Source organism: Leiobunum rupestre, chromosome 6, assembly GCF_980474605.1.
Source record: "Leiobunum rupestre chromosome 6, qqLeiRupe1.1.hap1, whole genome shotgun sequence".
Lineage (NCBI taxonomy): Eukaryota > Metazoa > Arthropoda > Arachnida > Opiliones > Sclerosomatidae > Leiobunum > Leiobunum rupestre.
In genome coordinates this window covers 14,748,835-14,766,652 of record NC_143389.1, presented here as the reverse complement: position 1 = coordinate 14,766,652, position 17,818 = coordinate 14,748,835, and the positions used below count along the sequence as shown (strand labels likewise).

Below are 17,818 nucleotides of genomic sequence, written 5' to 3'. Positions count from 1 at the left end.
AAAGAGAGGAGCGCTCATTCCGTTTCTCAAATTAAGTAGGAAAATAGAGGAGCGCTCATTCCGTTTCTCAAATTAAGTAGGAAAATAGAGGAGCGCTCATTCCGTTTCTCAAATTAAGTAGGAAAATAGAGGAGCGCTCATTCCGTTTCTCAAATTAAGTAGGAAAAGAGAGGAGCGCTCTTTTCGTTTCTCAAATTAAGTAGGAAAAGAGAGGAGCGCTCATTCCGTTTCTCAAATTAAGTTGGAAAAGAGAGGAGCTCTCATTCCGTTTCCCAAATTAAGTAGGAAAATAGAGGAGTGCTCATTCCGTTTCTCAAGTTAAGTAGGAAAAGAGAGGAGCGCTCATTCCGTTTCTCAAATTAAGTAGGAAAATAGAGGAGCGCTCATTCCGTTTCTCAAATTAAGTAGGAAAAGAGAGGAGCGCTCTTTTCGTTTCTCAAATTAAGTAGGAAAATAGAGGAGCGCTCATTCCGTTTCTCAAATTAAGTGGGAAAAGAGAGGAGCTCTCATTCCGTTTCTCAAATTAAGTAGGAAAATAGAGGAGTGCTCATTCCGTTTCTCAAATTAAGTAGGAAAAGAGAGGAGCGCTCATTCCGTTTCTCAAATTAAGTGGGAAAAGAGAGGAGCGCTCTTTTCGTTTCTCAAATTAAGTAGGAAAATAGAGGAGTGCTCTTTCCGTTTCTCAAATTAAGTAGGAAAAGAGAGGAGCTCTCATTCCGTTTCTCAAATTAAGTAGGAAAAGAGAGGAGCACTCATTCCGTTTCTCAAATTAAGTAGGAAAAGAGAGGAGTGCTCTTTCCGTTTCTCAAATAAAGTAGGAAAAGAGAGGAGCTCTCATTCCGTTTCTCAAATTAAGTAGGAAAAGAGAGGAGCACTCATTCCATATCTCAAATTAAGTAGGAAAAGAGAGGAGCTCTCATTCCGTTTCTCAAATTAAGTAGGAAAAGAGAGGAGCTCTCATTCCGTTTCTCAAATAAAGTAGGAAAAGAGAGGAGCACTTATTCCGTTTCTCAAATTAAGTAGGAAAAGAGAGGAGCTCTCATTCCGTTTCTCAAATTAAGTAGGAAAAGAGAGGAGCTCTCATTCCGTTTCTCAAATTAAGTAGGAAAATAGAGGAGCGCTCATTCCGTTTCTCAAATTAAGTGGGAAAAGAGAGAAGCGCTCTTTTCGTTTCTCAAATTAAGTAGGAAAATAGAGGAGCGCTCATTCCGTTTCTCAAATTAAGTGGGAAAAGAGAGGAGCTCTCATTCCGTTTCTCAAATTAAGTAGGAAAATAGAGGAGTGCTCATTCCGTTTCTCAAATTAAGTAGGAAAAGAGAGGAGCGCTCATTCCGTTTCTCAAATTAAGTGGGAAAAGAGAGGAGCGCTCTTTTCGTTTCTCAAATTAAGTAGGAAAATAGAGTAGTGCTCTTTCCGTTTCTCAAATTAAATAGGAAAAGAGAGGAGTGCTCTTTCCGTTTCTCAAATTAAGTAGGAAAAGAGAGGAGCACTCATTCCGTTTCTCAAATTAAGTAGGAAAATAGAGGAGTGCTCATTCCGTTTCTCAAATTAAGTAGGAAAAGAGAGGAGTGCTCTTTCCGTTTCTCAAATTAAGTAGGAAAAGAGAGGAGCTCTCATTCCGTTTCTCAAATTAAGTAGGAAAAGAGAGGAGCTCTCATTCCGTTTCTCAAATTAAGTAGGAAAATAGAGGAGTGCTCATTCCGTTTCTCAAATTAAGTGGGAAAAGAGAGGAGCGCTCTTTTCGTTTCTCAAATTAAGTTGGAAAAGAGAGGAGCTCTCATTCCGTTTCTCAAATTAAGTAGGAAAATAGAGGAGTGCTCATTCCGTTTCTCAAATTAAGTAGGAAAAGAGAGGAGCGCTCTTTCCGTTTCTCAAATTAAGTAGGAAAAGAGAGGAGCGCTCTTTTCGTTTCTCAAATTAAGTAGGAAAAGAGAGGAGCGCTCATTCCGTTTCTCAAATTAAGTGGGAAAAGAGAGGAGCGCTCTTTTCGTTTCTCAAATTAAGTTGGAAAAGAGAGGAGCTCTCATTCCGTTTCTCAAATTAAGTAGGAAAATAGAGGAGTGCTCATTCCGTTTCTCAAATTAAGTAGGAAAAGAGAGGAGCGCTCATTCCGTTTCTCAAATTAAGTAGGAAAATAGAGGAGCGCTCATTCCGTTTCTCAAATTAAGTAGGAAAATAGAGGAGCGCTCATTCCGTTTCTCAAATTAAGTAGGAAAATAGAGGAGCGCTCATTCCGTTTCTCAAATTAAGTAGGAAAAGAGAGGAGCGCTCTTTTCGTTTCTCAAATTAAGTAGGAAAAGAGAGGAGCGCTCATTCCGTTTCTCAAATTAAGTTGGAAAAGAGAGGAGCTCTCATTCCGTTTCCCAAATTAAGTAGGAAAATAGAGGAGTGCTCATTCCGTTTCTCAAATTAAGTAGGAAAAGAGAGAAGCGCTCATTCCGTTTCTCAAATTAAGTAGGAAAATAGAGGAGCGCTCTTTCCGTTTCTCAAATTAAGTAGGAAAAGAGAGGAGCGCTCTTTTCGTTTCTCAAATTAAGTAGGAAAAGAGAGGAGCGCTCATTCCGTTTCTCAAATTAAGTGGGAAAAGAGAGGAGCGCTCTTTTCGTTTCTCAAATTAAGTAGGAAAAGAGAGGAGCGCTCATTCCGTTTCTCAAATTAAGTTGGAAAAGAGAGGAGCTCTCATTCCGTTTCCCAAATTAAGTAGGAAAATAGAGGAGTGCTCATTCCGTTTCTCAAATTAAGTAGGAAAAGAGAGGAGCGCTCATTCCGTTTCTCAAATTAAGTAGGAAAATAGAGGAGCGCTCATTCCGTTTCTCAAATTAAGTAGGAAAAGAGAGGAGCGCTCTTTTCGTTTCTCAAATTAAGTAGGAAAATAGAGGAGCGCTCATTCCGTTTCTCAAATTAAGTGGGAAAAGAGAGGAGCTCTCATTCCGTTTCTCAAATTAAGTAGGAAAATAGAGGAGTGCTCATTCCGTTTCTCAAATTAAGTAGGAAAAGAGAGGAGCGCTCATTCCGTTTCTCAAATTAAGTGGGAAAAGAGAGGAGCGCTCTTTTCGTTTCTCAAATTAAGTAGGAAAATAGAGGAGTGCTCTTTCTGTTTCTCAAATTAAGTAGGAAAAGAGAGGAGCTCTCATTCCGTTTCTCAAATTAAGTAGGAAAAGAGAGGAGCACTCATTCCGTTTCTCAAATTAAGTAGGAAAAGAGAGGAGTGCTCTTTCCGTTTCTCAAATTAAGTAGGAAAAGAGAGGAGCTCTCATTCCGTTTCTCAAATTAAGTAGGAAAAGAGAGGAGCACTCATTCCATATCTCAAATTAAGTAGGAAAAGAGAGGAGCTCTCATTCCGTTTCTCAAATTAAGTAGGAAAAGAGAGGAGCTCTCATTCCGTTTCTCAAATAAAGTAGGAAAAGAGAGGAGCACTTATTCCGTTTCTCAAATTAAGTAGGAAAAGAGAGGAGCTCTCATTTCGTTTCTCAAATTAAGTAGGAAAAGAGAGGAGCTCTCGTTCCGTTTCTCAAATAAAGTAGGAAAAGAGAGGAGCACTCATTCCGTTTCTCAAATTAAGTAGGAAAAGAGAGGAGCTCTCATTCCATTTCTCAAATTAAGTAGAAAAGAGAGGAGCTCTCATTCCGTTTCTCAAATTAAGTAGGAAAAGAGATGAGCTCTCATTCCGTTTCTCAAATTAAGTAGGAAAATAGAGGAGCGCTCATTCCGTTTCTCAAATTAAGTATGAAAAGAGAGGAGCGCTCTTTTCGTTTCTCAAATTAAGTTGGAAAAGAGAGGAGTGCTCTTTCCGTATCTCAAATTAAGTAGGAAAAGAGAGGAGCTCTCATTCCGTTTCTCAAATTAAGTAGGAAAAGAGAAGAGCTCTCATTCCGTTTCTCAAATTAAGTAGGAAAAGAGAGGAGCTCTCATTCCGTTTCTCAAATAAAGTAGGAAAAGAGAGGAGCTCTCATTCCGTTTCTGAAATTAAGTAGGAAAATAGAGGAGCGCTCATTCCGTTTCTCAAATTAAGTAGGAAAAGAGAGGAGCGCTCATTCCGTTTCTCAAATTAAGTGGGAAAAGAGAGGAGCGCTCTTTTCGTTTCTCAAATTAAGTAGGAAAATAGAGGAGCGCTCATTCCGTTTCTCAAATTAAGTATGAAAAGAGAGGAGCGCTCTTTTCGTTTCTCAAATTAAGTTGGAAAAGAGAGGAGTGCTCTTTCCGTTTCTCAAATTAAGAAGGAAAATAAAGGAGTGCTCGTTTCGTTTCTTAAATTAAGTTGGAAAAGAGAGGAGCTCTCATTCCGTTTCTCAAATTAAGTAGGAAAATAGAGGAGTGCTCATTCCGTTTCTCAAATTAAGTAGGAAAAGAGAGGAGCTCTCATTCCGTTTCTCAAATTAAGTAGGAAAAGAGAGGAGCTCTCATTCCGTTTCTCAAATAAAGTAGGAAAAGAGAGGAGCTCTCATTCTGTTTCTCAAATTAAGTAGGAAAATAGAGGAGCGCTCATTCCGTTTCTCAAATTAAGTAGGAAAAGAGAGGAGCGCTCATTCCGTTTCTCAAATTAAGTGGGAAAAGAGAGGAGCGCTCTTTTCGTTTTTCAAATTAAGTAGGAAAATAGAGGAGCACTCATTCCGTTTCTCAAATTAAGTAGGAAAAGAGAGGAGTGCTCTTTCCGTTTCTCAAATTAAGTAGGAAAAGAGATGAGCTCTCATTCCGTTTCTCAAATTAAGTAGGAAAAGAGAGGAGCTCTCATTCCGTTTCTCAAATTAAGTAGGAAAATAGAGGAGTGCTCATTCCGTTTCTCAAATTAAGTAGGAAAAGAGAGGAGCTCTCCTTCCGTTTCTCAAATTAAGTAGGAAAAGAGAGGAGCTCTCATTCCGTTTCTCAAATAAAGTAGGAAAAGAGAGGAGCTCTCATTCCGTTTCTCAAATTAAGTAGGAAAAGAGAGGAGCTCTCATTCCGTTTCTCAAATTAAGTAGGAAAATAGAGGAGCGCTCATTCCGTTTCTCAAATTAAGTGGGAAAAGAGAGGAGCGCTCTTTTCGTTTCTCAAATTAAGTTGGAAAAGAGAGGAGTGCTCTTTCCGTTTCTCAAATTAAGTAGGAAAATAGAGGAGTGCTCGTTTCGTTTCTTAAATTAAGTTGGAAAAGAGAGGAGCTCTCATTCCGTTTCTCAAATTAAGTAGGAAAATAGAGGAGTGCTCATTCCGTTTCTCAAATTAAGTAGGAAAAGAGAGGAGCTCTCCTTCCGTTTCTCAAATTAAGTAGGAAAAGAGAGGAGCTCTCATTCCGTTTCTCAAATAAAGTAGGAAAAGAGAGGAGCTCTCATTCCGTTTCTCAAATTAAGTAGGAAAATAGAGGAGCGCTCATTCCGTTTCTCAAATTAAGTGGGAAAAGAGAGGAGCGCTCTTTTCGTTTCTCAAATTAAGTTGGAAAAGAGAGGAGCTCTCATTCCGTTTCTCAAATTAAGTAGGAAAATAGAGGAGTGCTCATTCCGTTTCTCAAATTAAGTAGGAAAAGAGAGGAGCGCTCTTTCCGTTTCTCAAATTAAGTAGGAAAAGAGAGGAGTTCTCATTCCGTTTCTCAAATTAAGTAGGAAAAGAGAGAAGCGCTCATTCCGTTTCTCAATTTAAGTAGGCCTAAATACAAACGCGGGTTTGCTCTATCGCAAGATATGTCTGCTCTCTAAGCGGAATGGAAAATAATTCATAAAAGGATTTATAATTTATTGATAAAATATACCACTTAAGCTCATATGGCCAATGCATTTATGTCCTATTATCTCCTCGAAAGCGCTGGCTCTGATTTGACTAGTGGCCTAGAACAACATAAATTTTAAAAACATTTAAAATGAAACATCGCCTCTTTAACATATCAATGAAACAGTGCTTTGGGCGATCCCAAATGAGCGTTTTTCCGCCGCACAATTTCAGCCCACAATTCTCAATTTCCAATTTTGTTTTAAGATACCAAATTGAATAATCTAACATATTCATCAGAAAGTTATATCAAATGACTCCGATTACTAAAAAGATGTCACATAAAGTGACTTACAGCTGAGGTCAGCCACTGTTTTGGAAAAACACGCTAAGTCTAAATCATAGATAAAACATCGTCCATTTCTAAAAACTCATCCGCAGCACGATACCATGGACATCCGAAGTGTCGGGTTTCACACACGAAGGAGCCATCACCTGCATTTTTATAACAATGACCTCTCAATGTACTTACTTATCTCCCCAAACTGTTTTATCTTATTCAAACTTATTCAAAATATATGATTTTGGGTTTTATTTTAAAGTCGCTGTTTTATAATGTACATTTTGAAAATTTACCAGAAAAAACAGCGATTTGTCTAGCATGTTGGTTTTCGATAATGACCTTAAGTGAATATAACGCGTATTGCGAGATCATGTTTTAAAAAATATATTATTCTGCTTCTGATATTTAACTCAATTTCCAATTTTATTAAGGTTTTAATTCTCACCTTGATTGTCAACACAAAACGCAACGGCATCCGACGGTCTGGAATTCAATTTTTGTTTTGGTTCCTTTACGCTATTACAGGCCTTATCACTTTCAGGTCGTATTTTATTTCACTTCATCAAAAGGTAAATATTTAAATTTTGAAATATTAAATAAGAAAGTAAACGTTTAATTTTCGCGTAATTCGAAATTCAGTTCTTACTTGGCTAAATGAGCGAAGTGAACTATAAAGGCATAATACAGATTGCAATAATTTTCTAAAAACTCTTTAGAAAAAATTATCTTGGTGTTAATAAGAGTGCAAATTCTAATTAAGTCTTGTTCGTTTTGGGCTAAAATCTCAAGAACCTTGTAATACGGGTTTTAAAACACCAATTCGATGCTTGCTCGTAGCGTCGTAAGGGCTGGGCGTTCGGATAAAAAAAAATTCCGTTAATTTCTTTTATATCCAAATAAACATTTACTTGTTGCATATTAAATCGCATATTATTCGCGAATAATATCCATAACTAAACAAATAATCGAATTTTTTATGATTAATTGAAATTTTGGCGGTTAATTTATTCATTCCTCCAAGCTTTAGATTAAGAGAGGTGGGTGGACTAAGTTGAGACCTCTCAACGATCAGATATTACTGATAGTAAAAAAGATTTAGACATATATTAATTATTAAAATAATTGTAGTCAATTTTCGTCACGTTTTCGTGATATTTATCGGGTGACAATGTATATGTTATAAAACCCTTCGCTTAAATTTTAGCCTTGAAACCGTACTAGAAAACTGATAAAATATTAATTTGTATGTCGGGCTCGGGGGTTTACATTTTTTTGAATTAATTCAATCTTAGTTTGTAGCTATCGCGCTTGTATACCAAAAACTATCCGTTCCTCAGCTATTTGTGGCTCCTCGAAAACAAGATCGGTAGCATATAAGCAGATACTAGATTACTCTTTTGGAAAGCTTATATTTGGCCTTGTTGTTTGCGACATCTGGAGAGTCGTCGTCTGCTACACTGTCGTCACCCATTTGATGACTTTATTATATTTGGTGTTATAAGTATTTATCTTTGGGTATTTTATGTATCAAATTAAAATAATGCATACATGTAAAAAAATTAAATGGTTAAGGAGTTTGGAACGTTATATGCAAGTTAATTTTAGTCACGTGTTGAAGCTATATAAAGTTACAATTTTCCAAAGCTAATTTTAAACGTTTAACATGTATAATTTATGTTTTGTTTGTCTCACATATGTTAATAACATTTCATTTTAAAATACATGTTACAAACTAGCTGCTGTTGAAGGTATTTTTGGTATTTTACTAGCAATCTGTAGCTTAGACTTAATATTTTTTAACTTTCTATTTGTTATGTTTATAGGTAATCATCTATCAATTTTTAATGAAGATTTCGCATATGTTGATACTTTTGGATGCTTGATATTCCATAAAAAAATAAATTGCAAAACAAAAATTAGCTCTTATACCATAAATGTTTGATCACAAAACTCTAAACTTAAGGATATTAGAATTTTAGTTCTAAAAAGTTAGTTTTCGTTATGGACCAGCCCGTATTTCCTTTTAGGCTTTTTGGCGCTACACTAAGAAGCTTTAAGGGGTATCTCTTTATTCCGACCCACACGCCATATTTCCCCATGATTCGTTCAAAACCGTAATATTTCGAAAAGCAAAAAAATGTCAAGATAATTTTTTTTAAATAGGATGATTTATGATAGTTTAGTTATAAAGTTTTATTCAAAGGAATGATGGACCCCACTTCTGTCTCAAATGAAATATAATCAGCTCACTCGGAACAGTTAGAACCAACGAGAATCGATAAACATGATTTTTACTACACTATATTAACCTTGTTTTCCACGAATTTTGTTTTAAATAATCCGAGGAATAAAATAAATATGATTTATTTTTAAGTTTAATTTTATCCTTTTAGAAATAAAAGAGGTATATTAAGTAATGATTAGGCGTACTTAATAGACGCTTCTATAAATCATCCTCAAAGGAAATCGCTAAGAAGAAATATTTCCGAGAGCCCGGAGCTACAAGTCTCTGTTTATATAGTGCTTGTTAAAATATTGGAAAATTTTCACCTTTATACGGCAGCAAAAAGCGTTCACTTTTAACCAGGTAGCTTTTTTAACATATTAAGTCTTGGCAAAAACACGACTTTCTGTTTACCGGTAAAAAGTTTCCATTATTTCAACAAGCACTATATAGACAATACCTTGCGGGTCTTGGTTCTCTGAAATATTACTTGTTGGTGATTTCCTGGGAGGAGGATTTATTTAAGCGCCTATTGGCCGAGCGATCGAAGCAAGGAACTACTAGTGGAGTTAAAAATATTTTGTGCGTGTGTTAGCTTGGATTAAAAAATATAGCACTCTTAGATTTAGCGTCTTTCAAACTTTGGAATCGTCCGCAGCGCCATCTACCGGTTTTTGCGATTTGGCGCGACAAGTTTTTTTACTTTGAAAAAAAAAACACACACACAATTTTATGGTAAGCACACGTGGTTGTTCTTGGCCAAAATACGAAGGACTCACACTTAAATCTTCCATAATTCTAAGACAATCATTATTAGTTACTGATATAAGTTAATACAATTCTCATGTTAAATACTTACAATCAAATGAACGGGATCTTTGTTTTGTATTGTAGGTCCATTTTGACCAACAAAATGTTTTGAACACACGTAAGTGTTCCGGGTAATGTTTTCTAGTTTAAAGTCGATTCTCACTTCCTTTAACCAATTTAACCATTTGTGAAATTGTGACCAATGTCAGGGTACCTTTTAGGTTTAGGAAAAGCGACAAAGCTTATTCCTAACATATGAGGTTTATTTTCACACCTAGAATCGCTGTTGCACTTGGTATATGCACAATGTTTCACTCTTCCCATTTTTAAAAATAACTTTTATTCTACTAAACTGATTCACGAATATGCCACACTGCTTTATATCAACTTATGTATACTTATTATCTAAGAAATACCTTAATTACTGTCGAAACGGCGTCAAAGTAATAACTCTCCTCTAAAAATTGGTGACCAATTTCAAACTATTTCCGTTATTTTCAAAATCTCGCGCCTGCGTAGAAAATCTTGTCGCACCAAATTTTCATCCCACCCGCGCGTGACCCCCCGGCTCTTTTCAAAGTTTGAGATACGCTCTGAATGCCTAGAGGGAAGGTAGAGTGCTATATCCAGTAACATATTTTTAATCCAAGGTGTTAGTAACAGTTTGCTTCCTGACGGGATAATAAAAGCTACATAAACCCAAATTGTTGAGAATTTGGCAGCATATGGCTTAGTTTTCTGTATGGTTTTTGGTGAATTTGCGTATGAGAGAGAAAAAACTTGAAAATATCAAAGATGGCATTACATTCTGCTCCATCTCAAAGGTCCTATACAAAATTAATCAGAAGCTTAAGGGTTTAAGAGGGATAACAATTAATTTAATAACGTGATGTTAATTTTGATCTAAAATATATGAATATTTAGAATTTTACAGGCTAATGTCATCTTTAAAAGCAGAGGTTTAAATTTTAAGATGGTTTATAATTAAAGTTAAAACGGTATTAATAATTTTGATGAAAAATATTTAATTATATATAAATAAAGAAATTTAAAAATTGACCTGTAACAAGAGGTTTATTCCTTATGTAAAGTGCGAAAAACCCGATACACTCGTTTAAGTGGAATCTCACCCAATTCATTTTGCATTTTTCGGCGGGAAAGTTCGTGGAAACCAAGGAGTATGGGTTCCTTGGAAATAATCGCTGGTTTAATTTTTTAAATCAGCCCTGTGGAAAACCTGAATTGTTTTTAACAGTTGTTTCTCACTTCTGAGCCTCTTTGTGCATTTTAATGCAGATTCAGTTATTTTAAGAAAGTTTGCAATGAACTGGAAAAAAAACCTACGTGTATTCTGGTAAAGTTTACGCCTAAGGCTAAGAAAACACCTTTAATGAAAGAGTTTCCCGTAGTTTCGCATCCGAAAACGTCTCTTTTCTACGTTACTTTCAATCCCCATCATACGAAAATATTGTGGAAAGTAAAATATTAAGTTTTGAGTTACGAGTTAAATTATGATGGATGTTAACATGAAACTTGACATTCGAATTGAGAAATAAAATGTATCGGGTAGACTCGTTAGAAGTATCGGTGAAATAATATATTTTCTTTCAAACTTGAGTTTCGATATTTCCTTCGATCAAATTCCATTCTTATTTTATTTTCTGTAGTTGTCAACTCCATTTTGACCACTGTTAATTAATTTATTACGCTTAGATTTTTTATACCAATTTTTGTGTCTTAGCCTTAACATTAGCAAGAATAAACATAATCTGTCCAAATCAAAGGTGTTTTATAAGCGATAAACCCACCAAGCCACTAAATTACAAACTTGGTTTTTCGTAAATTGAAAAGGTTAATTTTTAAAAAGTACAAGCAAATAAAATAAGAAGTGCCGAAGAAATGGATTACTGTTTTGCAACAGATTTATTACTTATTTGTCTGATTACCAAATATTTGGTTTTAACTGTTTTTAACAGACCACTTTTGTGTCACGACTGTGTTGATGGTATCTTGTACGTAGACTTGCTAAATATTTTTTTCACTAATCTTTAGAATTTTTCCGTTTAGCAATTTCTGGAGAAAACAGTTCCTTTTATTTTATATATGATCGAATACCCATTGTCGTGTTTCATGTTCGCATTATCGTTTGTTTCGGATCAGAAGTCTATTTATCGAACCGCAAATGACGACGATTCAGTTACATTGGTAAGTTTAACAAGTAAAGCTTATAGAGCGTTAATGGTCATCTGATATTGCTGTAAATGTTTCACAGAACGAATCCCCGGAAAACGACGCGTCTTTCGTTTCAAATCTTCTTTATTCATGGATGAACGAGTAATGGTTTGATTCTATCTTTTCTATTTTGAATTAGCTTGATTGTTATCATTATATAAATAAATTTATTGATCATGGTTTAAATATGTTTAATGATATTTTTTGAAATAAACGTAAGTGTCGATATTTTTATTAGTTATAAATTATAGCGTTAGCAAGCTTTCGGGTAAAAGACCCCTTTTCAAGCTGCTTCACAGTGTACATGCGGACAATTTGTGAATCAATTTAAACTTTGTATCCGCTTGAAAAGGGGTCTTTTACCTGAAAACTAAGGGTGCGAATGCAAAACCAATTTTGTGTTTCGTTGCTGAGCAATTTAAATTTCCAATGACGTTTGCCAAAGATTACATACATTCCTGGTCTGGCTCGTGTTCCTTCAGACATTAAGTTTCAAAGTAACATCAATATGTCAACTATACTAAAAGGGCTTCGATTTGGTTAATTATGTTTATCATTATGCCTTAACTACTTTTAATGAAATAAAAATAATAAAATTTTCAATTAAAACACTTCAGAAATCAACTAATTGATGTAAACAATATGAGTAGTCCAGTAGATTTAAAGCTGTGCCTAGAACAAATTGTAATATAATTTTTCTCTTTTGCAATGTGTTTCTTAAATTAGTCTAAAACGCCACTTATAAACATTTTTATGGAAAGCTGGTCAAAATTGGTCAAACTGAGACCTTAAAATATAATTTGAGAAAATTGGTCAATATACTTAAAAATAATAGGGTATGAAACAATTTTCTTTCGCCATCTTGAATGAAAGGTGGCCGACGAAAGTGTCATTTAAATCCACGAATTTCTAAGCATTAGCCTTATCACGCAGTAAAGTACCTTAAATAAAGATTAATATCTATCTTTCACCGTTGAAAAGTAAAAAAAAAATTCTTAAATATAGTATGGTGGCCATTCAACAATAGAAAAATCAAAAAACGCATTTATGATTTGAAAGTAATATGTTGACTTAGGGCTTTTTTTAATGGAAATTACAATATCTAAGAATTGGCTTCAAGCTCAGCAATATCAATTTAAAACTATTACGGGAAACTATGTTATTGACTAAATTAGTACACTTTTAGCTATAGAAAATCTAACAATCCACCGACGCAATATAAATATATTTCTTTTTATTTTATTTTTAGTTTTACGATTGACAAGGTTCACTGGCTTAGGAACAATTAAAGCCTCGTCTTTGCATCCTCAACTGGGGTTTCCGCGCCTCTTTGGTCATTTTAAACGTACGACACTTACTAAGGAATCTAGAGCTGGAAGCAAGTCTGTCACTTTTGTATGATAGAGATCTCCGTCTGAAACCAATCCCAGTCAGTTGGGTTCAAATTCTGGTCTTCTAGTTTCCATCAATTTAACTGATAATGAACTCTTAGGCTGTGGCAGATTTAATAATTTAATAATAAGCTCAAAGCACCACCGTAAGCCAGAGTAATAGCATTAATTCAGGTGGCCGGGTTAAACTGTTTAGAAAGGAGGTGGCAAGCCTTCATTCCACGGGAGCTAACAGCTCCCTTCATTTACTCAAGAAGTATTGTATCAACAAAGTAACGATTGAATTACGACGAAACCAAAACACCATCCTCCGACAACGAAGTTTTACGGCTTCTGTTTGTGTTCACGTTCAAAATTGCATAGCATACTCATGGAAGTTTTCACTTCTGAGCTTACGGAAACATGACTACTTCCTTCCGCTAAATATGCTATAGGTTGTGTCGCGTCGAGTAAATTCCTTTAACTTAGGTGGCCTCTTAAATTTCATTTTGGCCACGCGAGCCACCAGCTACCTATACTTACTATAACGTTAACCTGAATAAGGTTAAAGGGAAACGCCATTAAACAGTGGGAGGGGGGGGGGGAGAACTTGCATTATCAATGCAGAATGAGTTAACAAAATGCCTCAAGCTGAGATCGTACCCGGCTTTTCTCACTGCGAGATGAAAGTGCTAACCTTTCCCTCACCCCATCTTTTACCATCTGACTGGGAGTGGATTTATAAAACCGGGACCAGCTCTTTTTGCGTAGAGGTTGCAATTTCCTTTCCCATTGGGAAAAGGGTTTTCCCAAGTTCCGCAAATAAAACTTGTTGAGGTTAAGTTAAACAGCAATAGTAAGTAAAACACGGCCACCTAAATTAAATGCAATAAAAGTCGATAGACGACTTGGGCCTTGAGTATAAGATGGCTTATTATTGAATTATGAAATCTGCCATAGCCTAAGAGTTCATTATCAGTTAATTTGATGGAAATTAGAAGACAAGAAATTGAACCCAACTAACTAGGGTTAATTTATAACGGTGATCTATATTATCGAAAAGTGATGGACTTGCCATCAGCTCTAGATTCCTAACTAAATGTCGTGCGTTGGAAATGAACAAAGAGGCGCCGAAACCCCAGTTGAGGATGCAAAAGACGAAGCTTTAATAGTTCCTTAGCTCGTGAAGCTTGTCAGTCGAAAAATAAAAACAAGTTGGAAAGCTGGCCAAAATATACCTCTCCTCGGAAGAATTTGCCCTTGGGCGTATTAACTACTGGACATGGCACTCAACGATAGTTCGCCATATTCAAAGCGTCCTCCAAAAAAAAACGAAATCCCGGTGTTATCCCAACCATAAGAATATTTTATTATAATTATAATAAATATTACAAATGTGATTGCCTTAAACAAATTTCCAATATCAATAGAACAAAAAACCAAATTCAGAGCTTAAGCGTTATTAAATTAACAAAGCAACAAAATGAGAAATAGAAAATACAAAATTTAAAATTTTTACTACGCTCACGAAACTTAAATAAACGTGCGATAAACTATTTTATAGACAAAAACCAAACCATAGGAACAGCCTTTTTTATTTTAAATCGACTGGCTTAAGGGGCGGGTTTCCGAGAGTTATATTGTACTATTCAAGTTAAACGATTAAAAGTTTTTTTACTCTAGGTTTTATACCTATGAGAAAAATATCGGGTTTTAACAATTTAAAACATGCTGTATATAGTAAAAATATGAATTTAAATATATAAATATATTTTATGAAAGTTCATATTATGTACGTACATAATAAATTTTGTGTCGTTTTCTTTTAAATTAGATTGATAAAATATGTCTAATGAAATGTAAGTGACCCTCAAAATCTCAACTTAAAAAAAAACAAACAAATTAACCATAAAAGTGAAATCTCATTTTTCATCTCTGAAGAAAATTGTTGCACCAGGTTTTAAGTATAGTCATATTAGTTATTTAATGAGATTTGAAAACTGAACAATTTTCAAACTTCGTTGAAGAAAAAGTAAAATAAGTTGAAACAATATGGTTCAAAATATCTTGATGAAAATGTTTATGTTTTGGGGATTGGCTTAACCCAAAGATGACGCCAAAAGTTTCAAGATGTACGAATACGAATCTTCGTTTATATAACATTTATATTAGGTCTATTTCTAAATCACACGCGTGTTTTATTATTTTATATTGTAGCCATTTAATTGTATTTATTAGATTGCTTTGGATAGGATACAAAAGGCCGTTAAAAGATTCTGACGTCTATGATTTGAGATCTTGTTTACGAGCTGCACAAACAAATCAATATTTGGATAAATGTACCTTTGAAAATAGCTTAATGCAAACGCCCGAAAATCAAAATAAAGAAAAGTAAACATTTTTTATGTACAATTTTATTTATAAATTGGAATAATAATTTTTGATATTAATTATCATTTACAAATTTATGATTCATCACTATATTCAAGAAATTAAATTTCATTGATATTTTATTAAGTTTGCGTAATTAGTACAATTATATATAATATTTGTTCTGAAATTATTTTCAGTGACTCCGCTTATGTTCAAAAAGACCAACCAATTTTTGAAAACAAATCGCAAGAAAGGAGAGCAAAGATAACTTCTACGTTAATAAACACCTTGGGACCAGAAATGATACTTCCCTGTATTATGCAAACATTTTCTGAAATAATTCTTTTGGCTATTCCAATTGTAATGGCGTAAGTTATTTTCATTTTGTTCTTTGAAATACCATTTTATTTCCGCATTGAATTTCAAATGAGGGAAATTTCCAATAACAATATTTTCATCTGAACAAACCTGTATAAAAACGATCATAGTTTCAATTATTTACAGTACAAATTGGTTTTACATGCAAATTGATTTTCACAATATAAAAGGGTGTGTAAAATTGCTTTGGCATGAAATATTTCTCAAAAGTCTTAAACTTAGAAACACGAAATTTTCCGTTTGTGTTTTCTATAAAGAAATCCTTATTTTTGAAGTTTCAGAAATAAAGAAACAACCGTATTGGGAAAATCATATTTTTTACATATATTTGAATATTTTTCTCTGTCACAATAATTATATTTTCTTGTAAGTTTTTAAATGTGGTTGATTCAAAAACGTTTTCTGTTTCATCGCTTTGGTCCCATTCGACCGAAATTCCATTCGTTCGAAAACGATTTAACATTGAGTCCCAATCGATCGAAAATACCCCAATTGTGCGGTTTACAGCCCAATTTTGCACGTGTATATTATTTTGTATAGTACATCAAATTTCGTTTTAATGAGACGTTTTTTAAATAGGTTTACTTCTTATATAAATAAGTGTTGCTAGTCTTATTGGAGCCAGTTAGCAATTCAACGAAAGATACGGATTTGCAATTAAAAACTATCACGAAGAACCAAAAAATCCGAAAAAATCGAATGAAGAAGTCGCGTTAGCCTTACTCGACGCAATTGCTACAAACTTAACCATTCACATTAAAAAATGAAATTGTTCGAATTATAGTATTCTTGATATAAATAAAAAGTTCAAAGCATAAATATATTTATAAAAGCGCGCCACCCTAGGGAAGTGAGAGCCTAACCTAACCTAACCTAACCTTACAGTTAGAACACCTGTAGCAATTTAGTTTAGGTATAACGTTTTTTGCGTACCCTGCTATATCTCCGAGCAAAAGTAAAACACAAAACAAAAGGTCCCAATGAACCGAATCCGCCTTTTGGGCTATATTTCGGAAACATATTGAATTCGGTCGAATGGGATTTCGATCGAATGGGAATATACCGTTTCATCCTTTCGAGATCTTTCCTTCCTGTGCAAAAAAAATAAATGCGATTCAAGATATCCCTATATTATCAATAACAGCGCTATAGAGGATGTTAACTCAAAAACGATCCAAGTGTAGCTTAGCTAGGAACTTGAAACTTTCAGGACACATAGAACGTGCAAGCGAAAACATGGATAAAAAATTGTAAATTATAAAGGGAGGATAAATAATGGGAAACTGTCTAGAATTGTATTTAAAATGTTTAAAGGGTTTTTACAAAATATCTAAAGATGTTTTAGAAATGTTTAAAAAATATTTATAAAATGTTTAAAATTTATTTTGTACACCAAAAAATCGTCCTTGTAACTTCAACAAAAAAACTAACTTGAACGAAGGTTATATTAATCCGAGTTGCCGACGCACCAGAATGAGACCCGAGGAAGCTTCCGAATGGGTTAGCGAAACTAGTCGTCGCTTTTTAAATAAAAAGATTTTATTACACATTTAGTGGTTCATTGGTTTTTATTTAATGTATCGCTTACACATGCAGCAAAGGAAAAATTAAGCCCCCAATGAAACCTCATCTTGTTAAACCAATAGATACCATTCCTCTTTCGATTGTTAAGATGTGCTAAATGCATTGTGGGTTCATTACATAGATTCGCATTAGGATACAAAGCGAAGAAACGGTTAGATTTGGGGTTCACAAAGCCACCGGACGGAAATGGTTGTTTTTCTGAACATTATAAAAACATCAAAATGGTTTAGAACACAGATGTCACTGGACATCCAGTTGTTATAGGTCCAGCTTTAAGGTGAGGATGGTGGATGAAATCCTTTGGCAAAGTTAATTAGATATTTCTTGATAGCCTCGACTTAGCTCTCATGCTTCTGAAATTTCAACATAAACATAATTTGTTGTAAAGCAAGTCATGTCAGAGTTTTATTTTTAAAAACTTAATTTACAAATATGTTACCCGTATTTTCCCCCACTGAACGACTACAGATCTTGAACAGTTTTGGTATCTTAAGACTTTGATTTCTAAACAAGGTACTGCTTCTCAAACGTCTACGTTAAGAATGTCGGATTCGACTTAAGTGAAACGTTCTGATAAAATCTCCATTAATATTCTGTCGTTATAGGTGGTTAATCGAGTACTCGTCAAGTGATGAACCGATTTGGAAAGGTGTTTTCTACACCTTTCTTCTCTTTGTTCCTGATGTCATAAAAATCTTCTTTGCCGAATACCGAATCAAACGTGCCCTCGACTTGTCATCACGTCTGAGATCAGCTGTTACTTGCGCAATCTACAAAAAAGTAAGTTAAACACATTTATGTGGGTGACCAATTATGAAAAAAACTAAA

The 17,818-nt window shown here is 34.5% G+C and overlaps 1 protein-coding gene across 1 annotated transcript in view; it reads left to right on the top strand.

The window, feature by feature from the left end:
- The first annotated feature begins 6,537 nt into the window (after window positions 1–6,537).
- Window positions 6,538–17,818, top strand: part of LOC149939342 (ATP-binding cassette sub-family C member 1-like) — a 29,662-nt gene continuing 18,381 nt past the window's right edge. The window contains exons 1-6 of the mRNA XM_090177295.1: window positions 6,538–6,588; window positions 11,106–11,258; window positions 11,326–11,387; window positions 14,894–15,046; window positions 15,226–15,396; window positions 17,596–17,770. Of these exons, the coding sequence (XP_090033421.1) occupies window positions 11,157–11,258; window positions 11,326–11,387; window positions 14,894–15,046; window positions 15,226–15,396; window positions 17,596–17,770 (663 nt within the window). The 5' untranslated portion in view covers window positions 6,538–6,588; window positions 11,106–11,156. The remainder of the gene's footprint in view (window positions 6,589–11,105; window positions 11,259–11,325; window positions 11,388–14,893; window positions 15,047–15,225; window positions 15,397–17,595; window positions 17,771–17,818) is intronic.